A 21,472-nucleotide genomic window follows, 5' to 3' on the forward strand; every position below is an offset into this window, starting at 1 on the left:
TGACAGGTGGTCTACCGGTGGTATACCAAGGCCACTTGGCAAATCTCGGTCCATTCCGATAACGTTTAACACCCGCTCACGAGAAGAGACAAGAGGGGTGCGCCGGTGCATGTGGGAGTGTCGGATTGCAAAACGGACAACGGGGAAAATGTTTGGATGCATGAGACGAACACGTATGCTAATGAGGTGCACATGATGACATGATATGAGATGCATGACATGAACAAAATGCAAAACGAAAGACAAAACCCAACCACGGAGGGAATATCATAGCACATAGCCAAAAATGGCAAGAGTTGGAGTTACAAATATGGAAAGTTACATCCGGGGTGTTACACATACAGAGATGACACGGTTCACAGTTTTGAAGTGAGAGCCCCAACGTGTATCACATGGCCTTCCCAAACCCATTTCCTGATTCAGCCCACTCCTGTTTCTACTTCTTCCTATTCCAATGCATCAATGAGTTCTTCAGCATGAGCTATCCGAAGCATTCTCATCTTTTTACAAGACATGCCAACAGCATTTAACAAGTGTGCAAGCTGCTGAAAGAACCAAGTACAATCACCACTCTCCTTAGCAACAGCAACAAGAGTTAACTGTAGTTGATGGGTAAAACAATGAACTTAGTAGGCAGAAGGGGACTCGTCCATAATCAGTTTTTTCAGGCCATTAGCATTACCTCTCATGTTACTAGCTCCATCATATCCTTGCCCATGAACCATTGCAAAGCTCAAATTGTAGTCCATAAGCATTTTCTGAATTGCAGCTTTTAGTGTCAAAGAGGTAGTATCTTCAACATGAGCAAGACCAAGAAATCTTACAACCGCCCTTCCTTTCTTATCAACATAACGCAAGCAAACAACCAACTGTTCATTCTGATACACATCACTAGACTCATCTGCAAGTATCGCAAAATGACCACCATCAAGTTATTCAATGACTAGTTTAGTAGTCTCTTGTGCACAACATTTTATCACCTCTTGATGTATATCATGGTGAGTCATCCTGCAGTTCCGTGGAGCATTCTTGAGAACAACCCTGTCAATCTCTTCAAATTTTTACTGCTAGCCAATTTAGAAGCTCAAGGAAATTTCCTTTATTTAGTGAGTCTTCACTTTCATCATGTCCTCTAAATGCCAAGCCTTGGTGCAACAGAAATCTCACACACTTGAGTGTCCATGTCAAACGTTGTTTATACAAAGCCTTGTATTGTGAGGTGTTTGAAGAAATAGACTCCCGAATTGATGTTTGTGGTGTAGTGAACCTATCATACTTCTCTTGAGCTTCAGCATGAGCACTAAAAACCTCACCTTCATGTTTCTTCAATCTCGACTTCATGTTCCAGTTATTAAATCCCTTCTTCACAAAAGCATCTCCACCGGGACATCTTGTTTTATCCTTGAAGAAATAGCAAACGAAGCAGAAAGCGGCTTCTTTGTCCACACTATACTCAAGCCACTTGTAATCCTTAAACCAAGAAGGAGAAAAGCGACGATGTAATCCACTTATATCTCTATACTGAAAATTATGATTCTTTGGTTGACATGCCCCCAACTCGATGTATCTCCTTCTAACTTTATCCTGGTCATTGACATTGTACCTAGAGATGGGGATCTGTTTCCCAGGATCAGACTCAAGTGCTTCCAAATATACTTCAAACTGAACTTCATCATTTTCTTCATCATCTTCTACAATTGGGGTTGGGGAGCCAACTGCACTCTCAGGTTCTGTGTGGCCATCATCAGGTTCATGTGCTTGCACAAGCGCCAGTTGCAGATTGCTCTCAATAGTAGGAGGAATGATACTGCTCTCAACTTCAACATCAGGAGGATTTGGTGTAGATGTCGAAGTTCTTTTATTTGCCTTGGAAACTCTTTCCCACAATGCAACAATGCTGACACCCTTCTTCTTCATCTGTGATACAAGATTAGAAAAAAATAGATCAGCAATCTAGTAATCTAGTAAACAAATGAATGCATTTTACAACACAAGCAATTTGTCCTGACACAGAAAAATCATTCTACAGCATCATGAACAGCAGAGGAGTTGTACCAAATTATTCAACCAATAATATTTTCACGCACTCAGTACACAGTAGCAGAGTGATGTGCATATTTGACAGCAACACAAGCAGCAATTTGTCCCAAAAACTATAACCCGGAATACCCACCTTCAGACTAATCAAATCCAGCACTAGTATGCAGTAGCTCGTTGCGTTCAAATCCAGCACTAGCAGCAATTCGTCCAATTTGACTGCACTCTACAAATCCACCTACAGATAATAGTTGGGTGCCGCATGAGCCCATAGGATTTAGGAAGTTAGAATTGGCTGGCCGCTGGCGTTCAGTGAGAACTAGAACTAGGAGAAGAGGAGAATAGAACCTGGTCCGCTGCCGCTGGTTGCCCGTTCAGCGGCTCCGCTTGCCGCTGCCGCTGGCCGCTACTCGCAGCTGCCGCCGCCGCTGGCCGCAGGCGCTAGGTTAGGTTGGGGACTTGGGGAACGGCCGAGTGGGGGCTGGGCGGTGCTGGGGCTGGGGAATGGATCGAGTGAGCGGGGCTGAGCAGTGCTGGGGCTGGGCTTGTGGGCCGCTAAATAAGATATGTATTAATTTTTTTGGGCCAAAACTTGGGTATTCATATGAATACAGGTGAATACCCTGGCGCCGCCAATGAGAGGAAGCAGAGGAAGTGAGGAGAGAGCGCGTGGCAATGTGGATAGCGATGGGTGGCCACGTGCCGAGCGCAGCAATTTACAGGCGCGCCGGAAGCGGTGCGCTAAATTTAACGCGCGACCTCGCGCTTTTTCCCGGGCGCGCAATGCGTCGGAGTTTTCCGCCTTCGCTTGAGCGCGCGAAAACGTTCCGCACGGGTTAAAATAGCAGTTTACCGCGCGCGGGGGTTTTTGCCGCCGCTGTTGGAGTTTGATGCTCTAAATCTTCTCGCCCTGTGCTTCTCAAACAAGGTTAAAGAACAAAGCTGTATATGCACGCTGAAGATGTAAGCCGCCGTTGCTTTGGAAAGTCGGTGATATTGTTATATTGTTTCGTACCAGTAACGTTGTTGTATGATGACGCACAGTGGAATGTGGAATCAAAGTGGGTCACCCCTCTAGAGATCGATGGAATTTAATGTCCACCTTTCGATCGTGAGCGCTCATACTTCCAAAGTGCGCCATGCATGCTGGTATTAAACTAATGCTTTTTTAGTTTACTGTAGAAATTTGACCTTGCGCAGATTTCTACACTACGTGATCTATATATATTGAGGTGCCGTACCTCTGTGTTCAGCTTGTACACCACCATGGCATCTCTCAAGGAAAACTTGCAGCTGGAAGAACCACTTCTTGAGGTCAGTTTCTCTGCTACTTCTTCTACATTCATGTCCAGCAGTAGCTTGATTTTCTAAAGCGGTTCTTCATTTTTATGTGCTTCGACGTCCTACGGAGTACGGACATATATGTTTCTTGACAAATTTGGAGAGAATTAGCTCGTTTTGCTGCCCAAAGTACCATATGATGGGTAGCATATATATGAATGTCATATCGATCCTTGGACACTGAAATATTGGAAACAAATGGATCTCTTTTCTTTTTACCATTATGACCTGCATATTGCTGTGCTGAGATGTGCAAAGTGGTGGCTGTTACATGCCTGATGCAATACTGATTTTTCTCATAATAATATTGTCCCCGAAAATGGATGGTCTGCTTGGCAACATCAGTAAACAGCAAAAATCATTAGGAATTAACTTGGCACCCGTTTCTGTCTTCCTATTCAAATTCTGATCCCAGCCTCTGTTTTCCTATCATGTACTCCATATACAGTTACTTCATGCTTTTGCAGAAAGATACATACTAGTACTTCTACTAAAGAGTATCAGGCTTGTCTTATACAGGGTTCTGCTGTACACAGAGGGGACCGAGTTGTTGACATCAAAGGAGCTCCAACTCCTATAACCAAGCACCGTACGGGCAGTTGGAAAGCATGCAAATTTATCTTAGGTATAAAATGAAACTGTCAAGTTTTCATGCAGAACTGGTAGAAAAACATCAAGGGTGCTTCATTTCAGTTCAGTTTGTCCAATTTTTGTGCTCAGAGTGCACAGATGCATGGCTTTTTCCATGAACATCACTGCTGCTTCCCTGCGCTGCCCATTAATTACTTTGGAGTTTGCTTGAGAAATACTACTACTAACTATAGATCTGAATTCCGGCTTGCACTGCAGTGACTGAATGCTTCGAGGAGCTAGCGTACTACGGGATCCAGTTCAACCTGGTAACCTTCCTCAAGACGATACTGCAGGAGAGCAATGTGTCCGCGGCGAGGAACTACACCAACTGGCAGGGGACGTGCTACATCGCCCCCCTCGTCGGAGCGATCGTCGCCGACTCCTATCTCGGCAGATACCTCACCACGCTGGCCTTCTTCGCAGTCTACCTAATCGTAAGGCATACTGTCAAATCATCCTTCAAATAATGGAGCTAGTTTCTTGACAATTCAAGGTTTTTTCTTCTGGCGCGACGCAAGGGAATGGCTGCGATGTCAGTTTCGGCATCGTTCCCGGCGGCGTGCACCGGGCTCGACTGCCCGCAGGACGTTGGCTCTTCGCCCTCGTCCCAGTCCGCCGTGTTCTTCCTCGGGCTCTACATGATGGCCATCGGGGCCGGCGGCATCAAGCCATGCGTCTCCTCCTTCGGCGCCGACCAGTTCGACGACAGCGTCCCGGCGGAGAGGCTGAAGAAGAACTCCTTCTTCAACTGGTTCTTCTTCTCCATCTACATCGGCAGCTTCGTCTCCGGCACCGTCGTCGTGTGGGTGCAGGACCACTGCGGGTGGGTCGTCGGCCTCTGGATCCCCACCCTGTTCATCGCGCTGGCCATCGCGAGCTTCTTGCTGGGCTCCGGCTCGTACAGGGTGCAGAAGCCTCTGGGAAGCCCGCTGGCAAGAGTTTCCCAGGTCGTCGTCGCGGCCGTGCGGAAGCGGAATGTAGGTCTCCCGCGTGATGCTTCTCTCCTCCACGAGCTATCCGAGGTTGAATCAATGGCGGAGTCGGACGGTGCCAAGAAATTGCAGCATACACCAGTGCTCAGGTAATTACTAGCTTTTCTTCATAATTTTGACTGGCTGAATCTAAAAAGTAAAAGCTGATTGAGAGTGTTTCTTGCCCAGTTTCCTGGACAAGGCTGCCGTGGTCTCCTCGGCCGAGGAGCTTTACTCGGATCCATGGAGGCTTTGCACTGTCACGCAAGTCGAGGAGCTCAAGATCGTGATCGGCATGCTCCCGATCTGGGCCACCGGGATCGTGTACTTCTCCGTCCTCGCGCAGTTCTCCTCGACGTTCCTGGAGCAAGGGAGGAGGATGGACACGGCGGTCGGCACCTTCGCCATCCCTCCGGCGTCCCTGGCTTCCTTCGACGCCGTCAGCGTCATCCTCTTCGTGCCCATCTACGACAGGGTGCTCATCCCGGCAGCGCGGAGGTTCACCGGCAACGAGCGGGGGTTCTCGGAGCTGCAGCGGTTCGGCGTCGGCCTGTTCCTCTCCGTGCTGGTCATGGTGGCCGCGGCGGCGGTCGAAGCGCGGCGGCTGGCGCTGGACCGGGCGGCGGCGGCGCCGATGTGCATCCTGTGGCAGGTGCCGCAGTACCTCCTGGTGGGCGCCAGCGTGGTGTTCGCGTGCGTCGGGCAGTCGGAGTTCTTCTACAACGAGGCGCCGGAGTCCATGCGGAGCCTCTGCTCCGCGCTGGGGCTCCTCACGGTGTCGCTGGGGAGCTACCTGAGCTCGCTCGTGGTGACCGTCGTGTCCGGCGTCACGACGAGGGGCGGCGGGCCCGGGTGGATACCGGATGACCTCAACGAGGGCCACCTCGACCGGTTCTTCTGGCTCATCGCTGCGCTTAGCGCGCTCAATCTCGCAGTTTTCGTCTGGTGTGCCAAGAGATACAAGTGCAAGAATGTCTCTTGATCGTAGAAATGCTCTAGGATTTTTTATTTTTTTGGTGTCCTGCAGTATGCAGACGGCATGTAAATTCCTAAACGTGGGATGATTGATTTTTCGTTAGGGAATCAGTTGTATCCGGCGCGCCGGCCCAACGTTGCGCCGGACGCCTCGCTCGTTAACATACTTGCGCCCTCGTGCATGCGACCACGTCGCTCTTGGCCCCAAGCACACTGCTTTTCCTTCTTATCTCCCGCAACGCAGGCCCAGCCACTCGCTGTCGCCTGTCTTTCTCCGCTCCCAATTCCGTACCTCTGAACTCCCAGCCATGGCTGCCGAGCGACTCCCCGATAAGCTGAAACCGGTGCACCTCCACTGCACCTACACAGCTTGCTCGGCTCCCAACCTCGTCGCTCCATCGTTGCCGGCGAGACCCTCTCCCATCCCCGCGGCCATGGCCGCCTACAACCCTTGCGGATCCCAGGGATGTCCTCCGCCCAACCCCGGCTTTGAGTCCGGCTGACGTAGCTACGGGCACCGTCCATCAGGGCGTTGCAACGGCGAATGGTGGTGTTGCGCATGGCCTTGCTACAGCCGCTGTCGACGGCTGTTACAACGAGCGGTAGTGGTGGTGCGCACCGGCCAAGGCATGACAAGTTTTTTGCTGGAACCGATGTCCTTGTGTGCTACAACCGGCCACGGCATCGCCCAGAAGCTACAACCGTGCTCACCGGAGATGCAACCGGCGACGCCGTCGTCAACATTTTTTTGCTACAACCATGCTCATCGGGGCTGCGACCGGCGACGCCGTCGTCGACGATTTTTGCTACAACCATGCTCGCAGATGCTACAATCGTGCTCACCGAAGCTGCAGCTGCGACGCCATCGGCAACGATTTGCTACAACCGGGCAGACGGGATGCTGGAACCGTTGGTTTATTTGCAGCAAGGGTGGACGGAGGCGACGAGTCGCAATCCTCTGATTTTTGCTGGAACCGACTAGTAGCGGAGCTACAACCATGTGATGTAGAGGCTGAAACTGTTATCGACACAAGCTGGAGCCGGCGTTTTGTTTTGCTTCAACCGACGAAGCGGCGCTGAGACAACGACGGGTGCCGCCGCGGTGGGCAGCAACCAGCACCATCAAAAGCTACATCCGGCGTTTTATTTTGCTGCAAAGGTTATGTGCCGAAACGATAAGCCAAGAGACGACGGCGAGGGGCGGCGGACGGGCACCGGTGCGCCAAGCGTTGACGGCGAGGGGCGGCGGGGGCGGTGCAACCCGGTGCTGCAACCATGAGGCCACGAGCTACAACCTTTTTTGCCGACCGGTGCTAGGAACGACGCTGCCGGAGTAGCGAGACACGTCCACGGCCAGGAGCTGCAAGACGAGGTAGCCATGATGAGCGATCTGAACGGCGGCGGGGAAGGTTGCAAGCGCACCGTCAACAGCAAGAGGCACGTGCCCATGGCTGGGAGCAAGGCGGCCTGCGGCGCTCGCTGTCGCTCCTTACTCACGTATTTAGGGAAGAAGACAAGCACGAGGGGATAAGAAACGTAATATACGCTCGATCTGGACGGCTAAAAAGGCAGTGCATCGGATGCTGAGGATGCGACCGGCCCAAATTTGGGCCGGCGCACCGGCGCCCATCATTGCCCTTTTCGTTAATTCCAACACCGGATTGTTTCTTCCGTTTCCATTGATTGAATCATACCGGCATAAGGACATCTCCAGCCGATCCCCTAATAAAAACAACGCACCTGGCCAAAGTCTCAAATCGGTTAGAGAGTAAAAGATTTACTCCTCCGCCGAAAACTTTACCCGCGGCACCAGAATATACTCATCCCCCACCCGGCTGAGTACCCCCCACCCACCTCTTTCTCCCTCTTGCGCCGCGCCATAGCTAGTTCCCGCCGCCGCCTCCCCACGCACCACCATCGGCGCCGATGACTGCAACTCCGGCCATAATGGTTCCCAAGATACTTCTGCCACCCCCGGCCACCGCCGGCGGCGCGTCGCCGCCGCAAACCACCCCTGCGCAACCGCCCGCACCGAACAAGAGGTTGGGGATAAAAAAATCCCATCCAGTCCACCATACTAGCTGCCACCGTGGGTAGCAAGGTCGGTCGGGTGGCCACTGCCTCTCCGGCGATGGCCGGTCGCCCTCCCGCTACTCTCGCGGGTGCCAAACGTGCTAGGAAGCCGACGATGGCCGCGTTGACCCTCGCTGAAGCGGCAGTGATGATGAACAAGAAGATGTTGGGGAACGTTGCATGGAAAACAAAAAAATCTACGCACACGCAAGATCTATCCATGGAGATGCATAGCTACGAGAGGGGAGAGTGTGTCTACGTACCCTCGTAGACCGTTAAGTGGAAGCATTTATCAACACGGTTAATGTAGTCGTACACCTTCACGATCCTTCCGATCAAGTACAGAACGCACGGCACCTCCATGTTCAGCACACGTTCAGCTCGATGACGTCCTCGCCTTATCAATCCAGCAAGAGAAGTGAAGTAGTAGATGAGTTCCGGCAGCACGACGGCGTGGTGACAGTGGTGGTGAAACTATCTGCGGCCTAGGGCGCCCCCAAGGGGGCCGGCGGCCAGCCCTAGGGCCTACCCTGGCCGCCACCCCCCTCCCTTTTTGGCGCCAGGGGGAAAGGAAAGGGGCTGGCTGCCTTAGCCCCCCCCCCTTTCCCTTTCTCTCTTTCATGGAGAAAGGCAGGAGGGGCCAGCCCCTCCCTTTCCTTTTACAAGGCCTGCGGCCAGGTTGGGGCGCACCAGCCCCTTGTGGGCTGGTGTGCTCCCTTTCCCTTGGCCCGTTAGGCCCAGTAACTTCTTGTGGCCTCCCGGAACCCCTTCTGGTGATCAGATAAATACCTGGTGCATCCCGAAACCTTTCCGGAGACCAAATACTATCATCTATATATCAATATTTACCTCCGGACCATTCCGGAGCTCCTCGACATGTCTGTGATCTCATCCGGGGCTCCAAACAAGATTCAATCACTATTTCACATAACTCATATAATACTATATCGTCAACAAACGTTAAGCGTGCGGACCCTATGGGTTCAAGAATGATGTAGACATGACTGAGACGCTTCTCCGGTCAATAACCAATAGCGGGACCTGGATGCCCATATAGGTTCCTACATATTCTATGAAGATCTTTATCGGTCGAACCTTTATGACAACATACGTAGTTCCATTTGTCTGTCGGTATGTTACTTGCCCAAGGTTCATACCTAGTTCAATCTCATTACCGGCAAGTCTCTTCACTCGTTCCGTAATACATCATCTTGTAACTAACTCCTTAGTCACTTTGCTTGCAAGCTTCTTGTGATGCTGTATTACCGAGAGGGCCCAGAGATACCTCTCTGATACACGGAGTGACAAATCCCAATCTTGATCCATGCCAACTCAATAGACACCTTCGGAGATACCTGTAGAGCATCTTTATGATCACTCAGTTACGTTGTGACGTTTGATAGCACACAAGGTATTCCTCCGGTACCCAGGAGTTGCATGATCTCATGGTCGAAGGAATATGTATTTGACATTAAGAAAGCAGTAGTAATAAACTGAACGATCATATGCTAAGCTAACGGATGGGTCTTGTCCATCACATCATTCTCCTAATGATGTGATCCTGTTATCAAGTGACAACACATGTCTATGGTTAGGAAACCTTAACCATCTTTTGATCAACGAGCTAGTCTAGTAGAGGCATACTTGGGACACGGTATTTATTTATGTATTCACACATGTATTTATGTTTCCGGTCAATACAATTCTAGCATGAATAATAAACCTTTATCATGATTAAGGAAATATAATAATAACCACTATATTATTGCCTCTAGGGCATATTTCCAACAAAAGAAAGCCACTCCGCCCCCTCGCCCTTGTCCGGCGGCTCGTGCTGCGTCTCCGGCCACCCCCACGGCCACTGCTCCAGCTCGTTCGGCCGCCACAATTGTCAACAAGGGTCTCGGCCGCCACAACTGTCAACAAGGGTCTCGGCCGCCAAGTGCTTGATGAAATTCCTAGTACGTAAAAAACTTTTTTCCATTTCTTCATATGCATTTTGCGGTGATTGTTGGCGGCCGATTGATGATGGAGTTTATTGATGTGCTTCAAAGTGCTATGTGCCAATGAGAAGTGGATTCGGAGACTTGCAGAGACCACTCCAAAGAGATCAAGATTCAGCACTCCCATTGAGGAGGATGATGATGAGGATGAAAAGGCCAACAAGATACCGGATGGCAAAAAAATTGCAAAGGAGAGAAATAGAAGAGGTACATTTGGTGGCACGTACAAAAATGAACTTGTGGACATGATTGAGGCCAAGAAAGTGTTGGCGGCCGAACGCAAAGAAGAGAAGACGACGAGATGGAACGAGGTCAAGATGTTGGAAGACAAGAAATAGAAATCCAAGTTGGTGGCCGAAGAGAGGAAGTTGAAGACTAAGGAGCATAGGCTTGCACCTGAGGAAGAGAGGCTTCGGGATGTCAAGAGAGCCGAGGATCGTGCTATCATGTTCATGAACCCAATCACAATGGATGATACCGTAAGAAAATTTTGGTAGCTCACTCGTGGAGAGATCTTGACCCAAACAGGGGTCTCTCTTCGAGATGGTGGTGGTGGTTGTGACGCTGATGGTAGTGGTGGTGGCCGAGAGGATGGTGGTGGTGGTGATGATGGCGGCCTTCTGTATGGTGGTGGCGGTTGTGATTTCTTGACAAATACGGTGTTTGAGTTCGTGCATATCATTGGTTGGCCTTGATCCACAACATAAAACATGTTATATTGTGATGATTTTGGATCAAACTTGATTGGTGAAGTGATTGATTTTAGGATGAACTATTCATGTTTTAATTCGATATAATCTCGATCTGTGAAACTATATGCTTGTTAATGGTTTATACGTTATGCATGTTTATCTTTAAATATTTGAATTATTGTTATGCAATTGGTTGAATTTCATGCGGCTACGCTAGAAGAATAAAATTACTCCACTAAATTTAGTAGTTCGGCTAGGTCCGGTCACAGTTAGTGGTGGAGTAAAATTTGACTCCACTAACTTTACTCAGAGTTTTACTCTAAATTTTAGGGGATTGGCTAGAGATGCCCTTGGGGTTTCTCTTCCTAGTGTGTGCGTGGCTAGCCAGGCCAATGCTCAAGCTATCAGGAAGTTTGCGGTCGCTAGCTTGTGCGCCTTAGCACTATTTTTTAGGGTAAAGAAGATTTCATTACTTAAGAAGGCCGTTCAGCCATACACAAGTTTACAATGTTGCTCAGGCCTGATCCCAACGACACTGCGGTGCGATGGGTGTTACAGTTGTAGGTGTTGGGGAACGTAGTAATTTCAAAAAAAATCCTACGCACACGCAAGATCATGGTGATGCATATCAACGAGAGAGGAGAGTGTTGTCCACGTACCCTCGTAGACCGAAAGCGGAAGCGTTAGCACAACGCAGTTGATGTAGTCGTACGTCTTCACGATCCGACCGATCAAGTACCGAACGCACGGCACCTCCGAGTTCAGCACACGTTCAGCCCGATGACGTCCCTCGAACTCCGATCCAGCAGAGTGTTGAGGAAGAGTTTCGTCAGCATGACGGCGTGGTGACGATGATGATGTTCTACCAACGCAGGGCTTCGCCTAAGCACCGCTATGATATTATCGAGGTGGACTATGGTGGAGGGGGGCACCGCACATGGCTAAAAGATCAACTGATCAATTGTTGTGTCTTTGGGGTGCCCCCCCCCGCCCCCGTATATAAAGGAGCAAGGGGGGAGAGGCGGCCGGCCAGAGGCGCGCCAGGAGGAGTCCTACTCCCACTGGGAGTAGGACTCCCTCCCTTTTCCTTGTTGGATTAGGAGAGGAGAAGGAAGGAGAGAGAGGGGGAAAGGAAAGGGGGGGCGCCGCCCCCCCCCCCTCCTTGTCTAATTCGGACTTGGGGGGGAGGGGCGCGCGGCTGCCCCTTGTCCGCCTCTCCTCTTCCACCAATTGGGCCCATGAGGCCCAATAACCTCCAGGGGGTTCCGGTAACCCCCCGGCACTCCGGTATATATCCGATAACCCCCGGAACCATTCCGGTGTCCGAATATAGTCGTCCAATATATCAATCTTCATGTCTCGACCATTTCGAGACTCCTCGTTATGTCCGTGATCATATCCGGGACTCCGAACAACCTTCGGTACATCAAAACATATAAACTCATAATATAACTGTCATCGAAACTTTAAGCGTGCGGACCCTATGGGTTCGAGAACTATGTAGACATGACCGATACACGTCTCCGGTCAATAACCAATAGCGGAACCTGGATGCTCATATTAGCTCCCACATATTCTATGAAGATCTTTATCGGTCAGACCGCATAACAACATACATTGTTCCCGTTGTCATCGGTATGTTACTTGCCCGAGATTCGATCATCGGTATCTCAATACCTAGTTCAATCTCGTTACCGGCAAGTCTCTTTACTCGTTCTGTAATACATCATCCCGCAACTAACTCATTAGTTGCAATGCTTGCAAGGATTAAGTGATGTGCATTACCGAGTGGGCCCAGAGATACCTCTCCGACAATCGGAGTGACAAATCCTAATCTCGAAATACGCCAACCCAACAAGTACCTTCGGAGACACCTATAGAGCACCTTTATAATCACCCAGTTACGTTGTGACGTTTGGTAGCACACAAAGTGTTCCTCCGGTAAATGGGAGTTGCATAATCTCATAGTCATAGGAACATGTATAAGTCATGAAGAAAGCAATAGCAGAATACTAAACGATCGTGTGCTAAGCTAACGGAATGGGTCAAGTCAATCACATCATTCTCCTAATGATGTGATCCCGTTAATCAAATGACAACTCATGTCAATGGCTAGGAAACATAACCATCTTTGATCAACGAGCTAGTCAAGTAGAGGCATACTAGTGACACTCTGTTTGTCTATGTATTCACACAAGTATTATGTTTCCGGTTAATACAATTCTAGCATGAATAATAAACATTTATCATGATATAAGGAAATAAATAATAACTTTATTATTAAATCTAGGGCATATTTCCTTCAGTCTCCCACTTGCACTAGAGTCAATAATCTAGATTACACTGTAATGATTCTAACACCCATGGAGCCTTGGTGCTGATCATGTTTTGCTCGTGGAAGAGGCTTAGTCAACGGGTCTGCAACATTCAGATCCGTATGTATCTTGCAAATTTCTATGTCTCCCACCTGGACTAAATCCCGGATGGAATTGAAGCGTCTCTTGATGTGCTTGGTTCTCTTGTGAAATCTGGATTCCTTCGCCAAGGCAATTGCACCAGTATTGTCACAAAAGATTTTCATTGGACCCGATGCACTAGGTATGACACCTAGATCGGATATGAACTCCTTCATCCAGACTCCTTCATTTGCTGCTTCCGAAGCAGCTATGTACTCCGCTTCACACGTAGATCCCGCCACGACGCTTTGTTTAGAACTGCACCAACTGACAGCTCTACCGTTCAATGTAAACACGTATCCGGTTTGCGATTTAGAATCGTCCGGATCAGTATCAAAGCTTGCATCAACGTAACCATTTACGATGAGCTCTTTGTCACCTCCATAAACGAGAAACATATCCTTAGTCTTTTTCAGGTATTTCAGGATGTTCTTGACCGCTGTCCAGTGATCCACTCCTGGATTACTTTGGTACCTCCCTGCTAAACTTATAGCAAGGCACACATCAGGTCTGGTACACAGCATTGCATACATGATAGAGCCTATGGCTGAAGCATAGGGAACATCTTTCATCTTCTCTCTATCTTCTGCAGTGGTCGGGCATTGAGTCTTACTCAACTTCACACCTTGTAACACAGGCAAGAACCCTTTCTTTGCTTGATCCATTTTGAACTTCTTCAAAACTTTGTCAAGGTATGTGCTTTGTGAAAGTCCAATTAAGCGTCTTGATCTATCTCTATAGATCTTGATGCCCAATATATAAGCAGCTTCACCGAGGTCTTTCATCGAAAAACTCTTATTCAAGTATCCCTTTATGCTATCCAGAAATTCTATATTATTTCCAATCAGCAATATGTCATCCACATATAATATCAGAAATGCTACAGAGCTCCCACTCACTTTCTTGTAAATACAGGCTTCTCCAAAAGTCTGTATAAAACCAAATGCTTTGATCACACTATCAAAGTGTTTATTCCAACTCCGAGAGGCTTGCACCAGTCCATAAATGGATCGCTGGAGCTTGCACACTTTGTTAGCTTCCTTTGGATCGACAAAACCTTCTGGTTGCATCATATACAACTCTTCTTCCAGAAATCCATTCAGGAATGCAGTTTTTACATCCATTTGCCAAATTTCATAATCATAAAATGCGGCAATTGCTAACATGATTCGGACAGACTTAAGCATCGCTACGGGTGAGAAGGTCTCATCGTAGTCAATCCCTTGAACTTGTCGAAAAACCTTTTGCAACAAGTCGAGCTTTATAGACAGTAACATTACAGTCAGCGTCAGTCTTCTTCTTGAAGATCCATTTATTCTCAATGGCTTGCCGATCATCGGGCAAGTCAACCAAAGTCCACACTTTGTTCTCATACATGGATCCCATCTCAGATTTCATGGCCTCAAGCCATTTTGCGGAATCTGGGCTCACCATCGCTTCTTCATAGTTCGTAGGTTCGTCATGGTCTAGCAACATAACTTCCAGAACAGGATTACCGTACCACTCTGGTGCGGATCTTACTCTGGTTGACCTACGAGGTTCAGTAATAACTTGATCTGAAGTTTCATGATCATCATCATTAACTTCCTCACTAATTGGTGTTGGTGTCGCAGAAACCGGTTTCTGTGATGAACTACTTTTCAATAAGGGAGCAGGTACAGTTACTTCATCAAGTTCTACTTTCCTCCCACTCACTTCTTTCGAGAGAAACTCCTTCTCTAGAAAGATTCCAAATTTAGCAACAAAAGTCTTGCCTTCGGATCTGTGATAGAAGGTGTACCCAACAGTCTCTTTTGGGTATCCTATGAAGACACATTTTTCCGATTTGGGTTCGAGCTTATCATGTTGAAACTTTTTCACATAAGCATCGCAGCCCCAAACTTTAAGGAACGACAACTTTGGTTTCTTGCCAAACCACAGTTCATAAGGCGTCGTCTTAACGGATTTTGATGGTGTCCTATTTAACATGAATGCAGCCGTCTCTAAAGCATAACCCTAAAACGATAGCGGTAAATCAGTAAGAGACATCATAGATCGCACCATATCAAGTAAAGTACGATTACGATGTTCGGACACACCATTACGCTGTGGTGTTCCGGGTGGCGTGAGTTGCGAAACTATTCCGCATTTTTTCAAATGAAGACCAAACTCGTAACTCAAATATTCTCCTCCACGATCAGATCGTAGAAACTTTATTTTCTTGTTACGATGATTTTCAACTTCACTCTGAAATTCTTTGAACTTTTCAAATGTTTCAGACTTATGTTTCATTAAGTAGATATACCCATATATGCTCAAATCATCTGTGAAGGTGAGAAAATAACGATATCCGCCTCGAGCCACAATATTCATCGGACCACATACATCTGTATGTATGATTTCCAAAAAATCTGTTGCTCGCTCCATAGTTCCGAAGAACGGCGTTTTAGTCATCTTGCCCATGAGGCACGGTTCGCAAGTACCAAGTGATTCATAATCAAGTGGTTCCAAAAGTCCATCAGTATGGAGTTTCTTCATGCGCTTTACACCGATATGACCTAAATGGCAGTGCCACAAATAAGTTGCACTATCATTATCAACTCTGCATCTTTTGGCTTCAATATTATGAATATGTGTATCACCACTATCAAGATTCAACAAAAATAGACCACTCTTCAAGGGTGCATGACCATAAAAGATATTACTCATATAAATAGAACAACCATTATTCTCTGATTTAAATGAATAACCGTCTCGCATCAAACAAGATCCAGATATAATGTTCATGCTCAACGCTGGCACCAAATAACAATTATTCAGGTCTAAAACTAATCTCGAAGGTAGATGTAGAGGTAGCGTGCCGACCGCGATCACATCGACTTTGGAACCATTTCCCATGCGCATCGTCACCTCGTCCTTAGCCAATCTTCGCTTAATCTGTAGTCCCTGTTTCGAGTTGCAAATATTAGCAACAGAACCAGTAGCAAATACCCAGGTGCTACTGCGAGCATTAGTAAGGTACACATCAATAATATGTATATCACATATACCTTTGTTCACCTTGCCATCCTTCTTATCCGCCAAATACTTGGGGCAGTTCCGCTTCCAGTGACCAGTCTTCTTGCAGTAGAAACACTCAGTCTCAGGCTTAGGTCTAGACTTGGGTTTCTTCTCCTGAGCAGCAACTTGCTTGTTGTTCTTCTTGAAGTTCCCCTTCTTCTTCCCTTTGCCCTTTTTCTTGAAACTGGTGGTCTTATTGACCATCAACACTTGATGCTCCTTTTTGATTTCTACCTCCGCAGCCTTTAGCATTGCGAAGAGCTCGGGAATCGTCTTATCCATCCCTTGCATGTTATAGTTCATCACGAAGCTCTTGTAGCTTGGTGACAGTGATTGAAGAATTCTGTCAGTGACGCTATCATCCGGAAGATTAACTCCCAGTTGAATCAAGTGATTGTTATACCCAGACATTTTGAGTATATGCTCACTGACAGAACTATTTTCCTCCATCTTGCAGCTGTAGCACTTATTGGAGACTTCATATCTCTCAATCCGGGCATTTGCTTGAAATATTAACTTCAACTCCTGGAACATCTCATATGCTCCATGACGTTCAAAACGTCGTTGAAGACCCGGTTCTAAGCCGTAAAGCATGGCACACTGAACTATCAAGTAGTCATCAGTTTTGCTCTGCCAGACGTTTATAACATCTGGTGTTGCTCCTGCAGCAGGTCTGGCACCCAGCGGTGCTTCCAGGACGTAATTCTTCTATGCAGCAATGAGGATAATCCTCAAGTTACGGACCCAGTCCGTGTAATTGCTACCATCATCTTTCAACTTTGCTTTCTCAAGAAATGCATTAAAATTCAATGGAACAACAGCGCGGGCCATCTATCTACAATCAACATAGACAAGCAAAATACTATCAGGTACTAAGTTCATGATAAATTTAAGTTCAATTAATCATATTACTTAAGAACTCCCACTTAGATAGACATCCCTCTAATCCTATAAGTGATCACGTGATCCAAATCAACTAAACCATGTCCGATCATCACGTGAGATGGAGTAGTTTCAATGGTGAACATCACTATGTTGATCATATCTACTATATGATTCACGCTCGACCTTTCAGTCTCCGTGTTCCGAGGCCATATCTGTTATATGCTAGGCTCGTCAAGTTTAACCTGAGTATTCCACGTGTGCAACTGTTTTGCACCCGTTGTATTTGAACGTAGAGCCTATCACACCCGATCATCACCTGGTGTCTCAGCACGAAGAACTTTCGCAACGGTGCATACTCAGGAAGAACACTTATACTTTGATAATTTAGTGAGAGATCATCTTAAAATGCTACCGTCAATCAAAGCAAGATAAGATGCATAAAAGATAAACATCACATGCAATCAATATAAGTGATATGATATGGCCATCATCATCTTGTGCTTGTGATCTCCATCTCTGAAGCACCGTCATGATCACCATCGTCACCGGCGCGACACCTTGATCTCCATCGTAGCATCGTTGTCGTCTCGCCAATCTTATGCTTCTACGACTATCGCTACCGCTTAGTGATAAAGTAAAGCATTACAGGGCGATTGCATTGCATACAATAAAGCGACAACCATATGGCTCCTGCCAGTTGCCTATAACTCGGTTACAAAACATGATCATCTCATACAATAAAATTTAGCATCATGTCTTGACCATATCACATCACAACATGCCCTGCAAAAACAAGTTAGACGTCCTCTACTTTGTTGTTGCAAATTTTACGTGGCTGCTACGGGCTTAGCAAGAACCGTTCTTACCTACGCATCAAAACCACAACGATAGTTTGTCAAGTTGGTGCTGTTTTAACCTTCGCAAGGACCGGGCGTAGCCACACTCGGTTCAACTAAAGTTGGAGAAACTGACACCCGCCAGCCACCTGTGTGCAAAGCACGTCGGTAGAACCAGTCTCGCGTAAGCGTACGCGTAATGTCGGTCCGGGCCGCTTCATCCAACAATACCGCCGAACCAAAGTATGACATGCTGGTAAGCAGTATGACTTATATCTCCCACAACTCACTTGTGTTCTACTCGTGCATATGACATCTACGCATAAAACCAGGCTCGGATGCCACTGTTGGGGAACGTAGTAATTTCAAAAAAAATCCTACGCACACGCAAGATCATGGTGATGCATAGCAACAAGAGGGGAGAGTGTTGTCCACGTACCCTCGTAGACCGAAAGCGGAAGCGTTAGCACAACGCGGTTGATGTAGTCGTACGTCTTCACGATCCGACCGATCAAGTACCGAACGCACGGCACCTCCGAGTTCAGCACACGTTCAGCCCGATGACGTCCCTCGAACTCCGATCCAGCCAAGTGTTGAGGAAGAGTTTCGTCAGCACGACAGCGTGGTGACGATGATGATGTTCTACCAACGTAGGGCTTCGCCTAAGCACCGCTACGATATTATCGAGGTGGACTATGGTGGAGGGGGCACCGCACACGGCTAAAAGATCAACTGATCAATTGTTGTGTCTTTGGGGTGCCCCCTGCCCCCGTATATAAAGGAGCAAGGGGGGGAGAGGCGGCCGGCCAGGAGAGGCGCGCCCAGGAGGAGTCCTACTCCCACCGGGAGTAGGATTCCCTCCCTTTTCCTTGTTGGATTAGGAGAGGAGAAGGAAGGAGAGAGAGGGGGAAAGGAAAGGGGGGGGGGCGCCCCCCTCCTTGTCCAATTCGGACTTGGGGGGGGGGAGGGGCGCGCGGCTGCCCCTTGGCCGCCTCTCCTCTTCCACCAATTGGGCCCATGAGGCCCAATAACCTCCGGGGGGTTCCGGTAACCCCCCGGTACTCCGGTATATATCCGGTAACCCCCGGAACCATTCCGGTGTCCGAATATAGTCGTCCAATATATCAATCTTCATGTCTCGACCATTTCGAGACTCCTCGTTATGTCCGTGATCACATCCGGGACTCCGAACAACCTTCGGTACATCAAAACATATAAACTCGTAATATAACTGTCATCGAAACTTTAAGCGTGCGGACCCTACGGGTTCGAGAACTATGTAGACATGACCGAGACACGTCTCCGGTCAATAACCAATAGCGGAACCTGGATGCTCATATTGGCTCCCACATATTCTACGAACATCTTTATCGGTCAGACCGCATAACAACATACATTGTTCCCTTTGTCATCGGTATGTTACTTGCCCGAGATTCGATCGTCGGTATCTCAATACCTAATTCAATCTTGTTACCGGCAAGTCTCTTTACTCGTTCTGTAATACATCATCCCGCAACTAACTCATTAGTTACAATGCTTGCAAGGCTTAAGTGATGTGCATTACCGAGTGGGCCCAGAGATACCTCTCCGACAATCGGAGTGACAAATCCTAATCTCGAAATACGCCAACCCAACTAGTACCTTCGGAGACACCTGTAGAGCACCTTTATAATCACCCAGTTACGTTGTGATGTTTGGTAGCACACAAAGTGTTCCTCCGGTAAACGGGAGTTGCATAATCTCATAGTCATAGGAACATGTATAAGTCATGAAGAAAGCAATAGCAGAATACTAAACGATCGTGTGCTAAGCTAACGGAATGGGTCAAATCAATACATTATTCTCCTAATGATGTGATCCCGTTAATCAAATGACAACTCATGTCAATGGCTAGGAAACATAACCATCTTTGATCAACGAGCTAGTCAAGTAGAGGCATACTAGTGACACTCAGTTTGTCTATGTATTCACACAAGTATTATGTTTCCGGTTAATACAATTCTAGCATGAATAATAAACATTTATCATGATATAAGGAAATAAACAATAACTTTATTATTGCCTCTAGGGCATATTTCCTTCAGTAGGAAACATGAGCATGGCTAATGGTATTTTGGGAACGACTAATATAGGTAATAATAGAAATCTCCTAGGATCAGCGATCAACCCAAGAATCTCCAACCCCAGTACGTGGTGGTTCGAACGGTCTACAGATGACGTATTAAGCATCGTCACCGCCTCTGCGCTATCCATCTTAACGATGATCCAGTGTTCTCTCCGACGAAGGGAAATGGCAAGCCGTTCTCTAAATGCAGCTAGCTCCGCCTCCAGCCCATTAATGCATGTAAGTAGTTACCTACATGCGGCATAGATGGTATCTCCATTTTCGTTGCGCAACACCTTGCCTCCACTCGTTGCGCCTGTAGCTGCGACGTGGCTCCCGTCCATATTTATGACGTGTTTGGTTCTGCGAATGTAACATATTCAGCTTAGCGTATTGGGAAGCGTTGCTTTGGGATATTTTTACGTAAAACATTCTTTATTTGGTTCGCGTGGTGAAGTCCCAATTTCTAATACGGGATGGCTTGGATGGTTTCAACTTTGTGAAGTGCCGTATCTAAAAGAGCGGTTACGAAAACATCGTGAGCAAAAAAAACACGGAATACGGTTTTTGAAATCGCTGGTTTCGCCTAGCCAGCTGGCGGTGGCATCCAACGCTTCTCTTCTTCTTATGTTTTGCATAAAGGATGGATGAACTCTCCCTACACACCACCATTTTACCTTTAACCATATCATCTTGAGGATTTTACTGGATATAAAGAAGGGAATTAATAATACCCATGAAGAAATCTGTGAGAGGCCTTTGTCGGAGGAGCATTCTTCCATGAGTTATCTCATTACGAACATGCCACACACGACATAGTCATCAGGACCACCATACGTGATGTATCTGTGAGTGGCTCTAGCAGATAGAACAACCATTCAGGGCCATTATTGTAGATGGAATCCACATTCGGAATTGGCCAATCCGACGTCATGGCTCGCTATAGATTTTTTGTGACGGGGCATCTACACATAGCGTGGAAAGTGTCCTCTCGTTCCATACCATCTGTAAGTTCAAGGTGTCGAGATAACTTATTAGCCCATGCCGCGAGCGGTAACGGCCCTCCAGGCTAAAATGCGTACCTTTAGGGGAGTAAGGCATCCCCATATGGTCTTCCAGATGGTACCATTCTGTGCCCTGCTCGTGGCGGTCGTCGATGGATGCTCGCGCTCATCCATGACGAGGCGGTAGCGGAGTGCAACACTAGGACATCGTACATATGCTCTTAATGGTGTCCACGTCCGCAAGGAGAAAATGCCGCTGCAACACCAGCATTCTCCATTCGCCATTCGCATCCAGGAGGTCGGCCACTGCCGCAACATGTAGGTGCCATGTTCCGTTGTAAAAAAAACATTGCTTGAGTCGATCGGTGGATTATTTCTCCATCGAAATGGCATGGATCGGGCCGGAAAACCCTATGATTTGGA

The 21,472-nt window shown here is 47.7% G+C and overlaps 1 protein-coding gene and 1 non-coding gene across 2 annotated transcripts; one reads left to right on the top strand and one right to left on the bottom strand.

The window, feature by feature from the left end:
* Window positions 1-245: 245 nt before the first annotated feature.
* On the bottom strand, window positions 246-2,566 carry LOC109774030 (uncharacterized). The gene is made up of 3 exons (XR_012182301.1): window positions 2,386-2,566; window positions 2,174-2,275; window positions 246-1,917 (listed from the first exon to the last, which is right to left on the bottom strand). It is a non-coding gene; the product is annotated as an uncharacterized protein (transcript).
* Window positions 2,567-3,295: 729 nt separating this feature from the next.
* Window positions 3,296-6,437, top strand: LOC109774023 (protein NRT1/ PTR FAMILY 8.3-like). The gene is made up of 5 exons (XM_020332743.3): window positions 3,296-3,351; window positions 3,898-4,003; window positions 4,228-4,445; window positions 4,530-5,092; window positions 5,172-6,437. The coding sequence occupies exons 1-5, from the start codon at window positions 3,304-3,306 to the stop codon at window positions 5,962-5,964; spliced, it is 1,728 nt and encodes a 575-aa protein (XP_020188332.1). The 5' UTR covers window positions 3,296-3,303; the 3' UTR covers window positions 5,965-6,437.
* Window positions 6,438-21,472: the final 15,035 nt, after the last annotated feature.

Source organism: Aegilops tauschii, chromosome 4 (genome assembly GCF_002575655.3).
Source record: "Aegilops tauschii subsp. strangulata cultivar AL8/78 chromosome 4, Aet v6.0, whole genome shotgun sequence".
NCBI lineage: Eukaryota > Viridiplantae > Streptophyta > Magnoliopsida > Poales > Poaceae > Aegilops > Aegilops tauschii.

Excerpts from the sequence above, each read along its gene's own strand:
- LOC109774023 (XM_020332743.3), top strand. The coding sequence starts at position 3,304 with ATGGCATCTCTCAAGGAAAACTTGCAGCTGGAAGAACCACTTCTTGAG. Across the intron at positions 3,352-3,897 it reads TGGAAGAACCACTTCTTGAG|GGTTCTGCTGTACACAGAGG; the intron begins GTCAGTTTCTCT and ends TGTCTTATACAG. Across the intron at positions 5,093-5,171 it reads CAGCATACACCAGTGCTCAG|TTTCCTGGACAAGGCTGCCG; the intron begins GTAATTACTAGC and ends TTTCTTGCCCAG.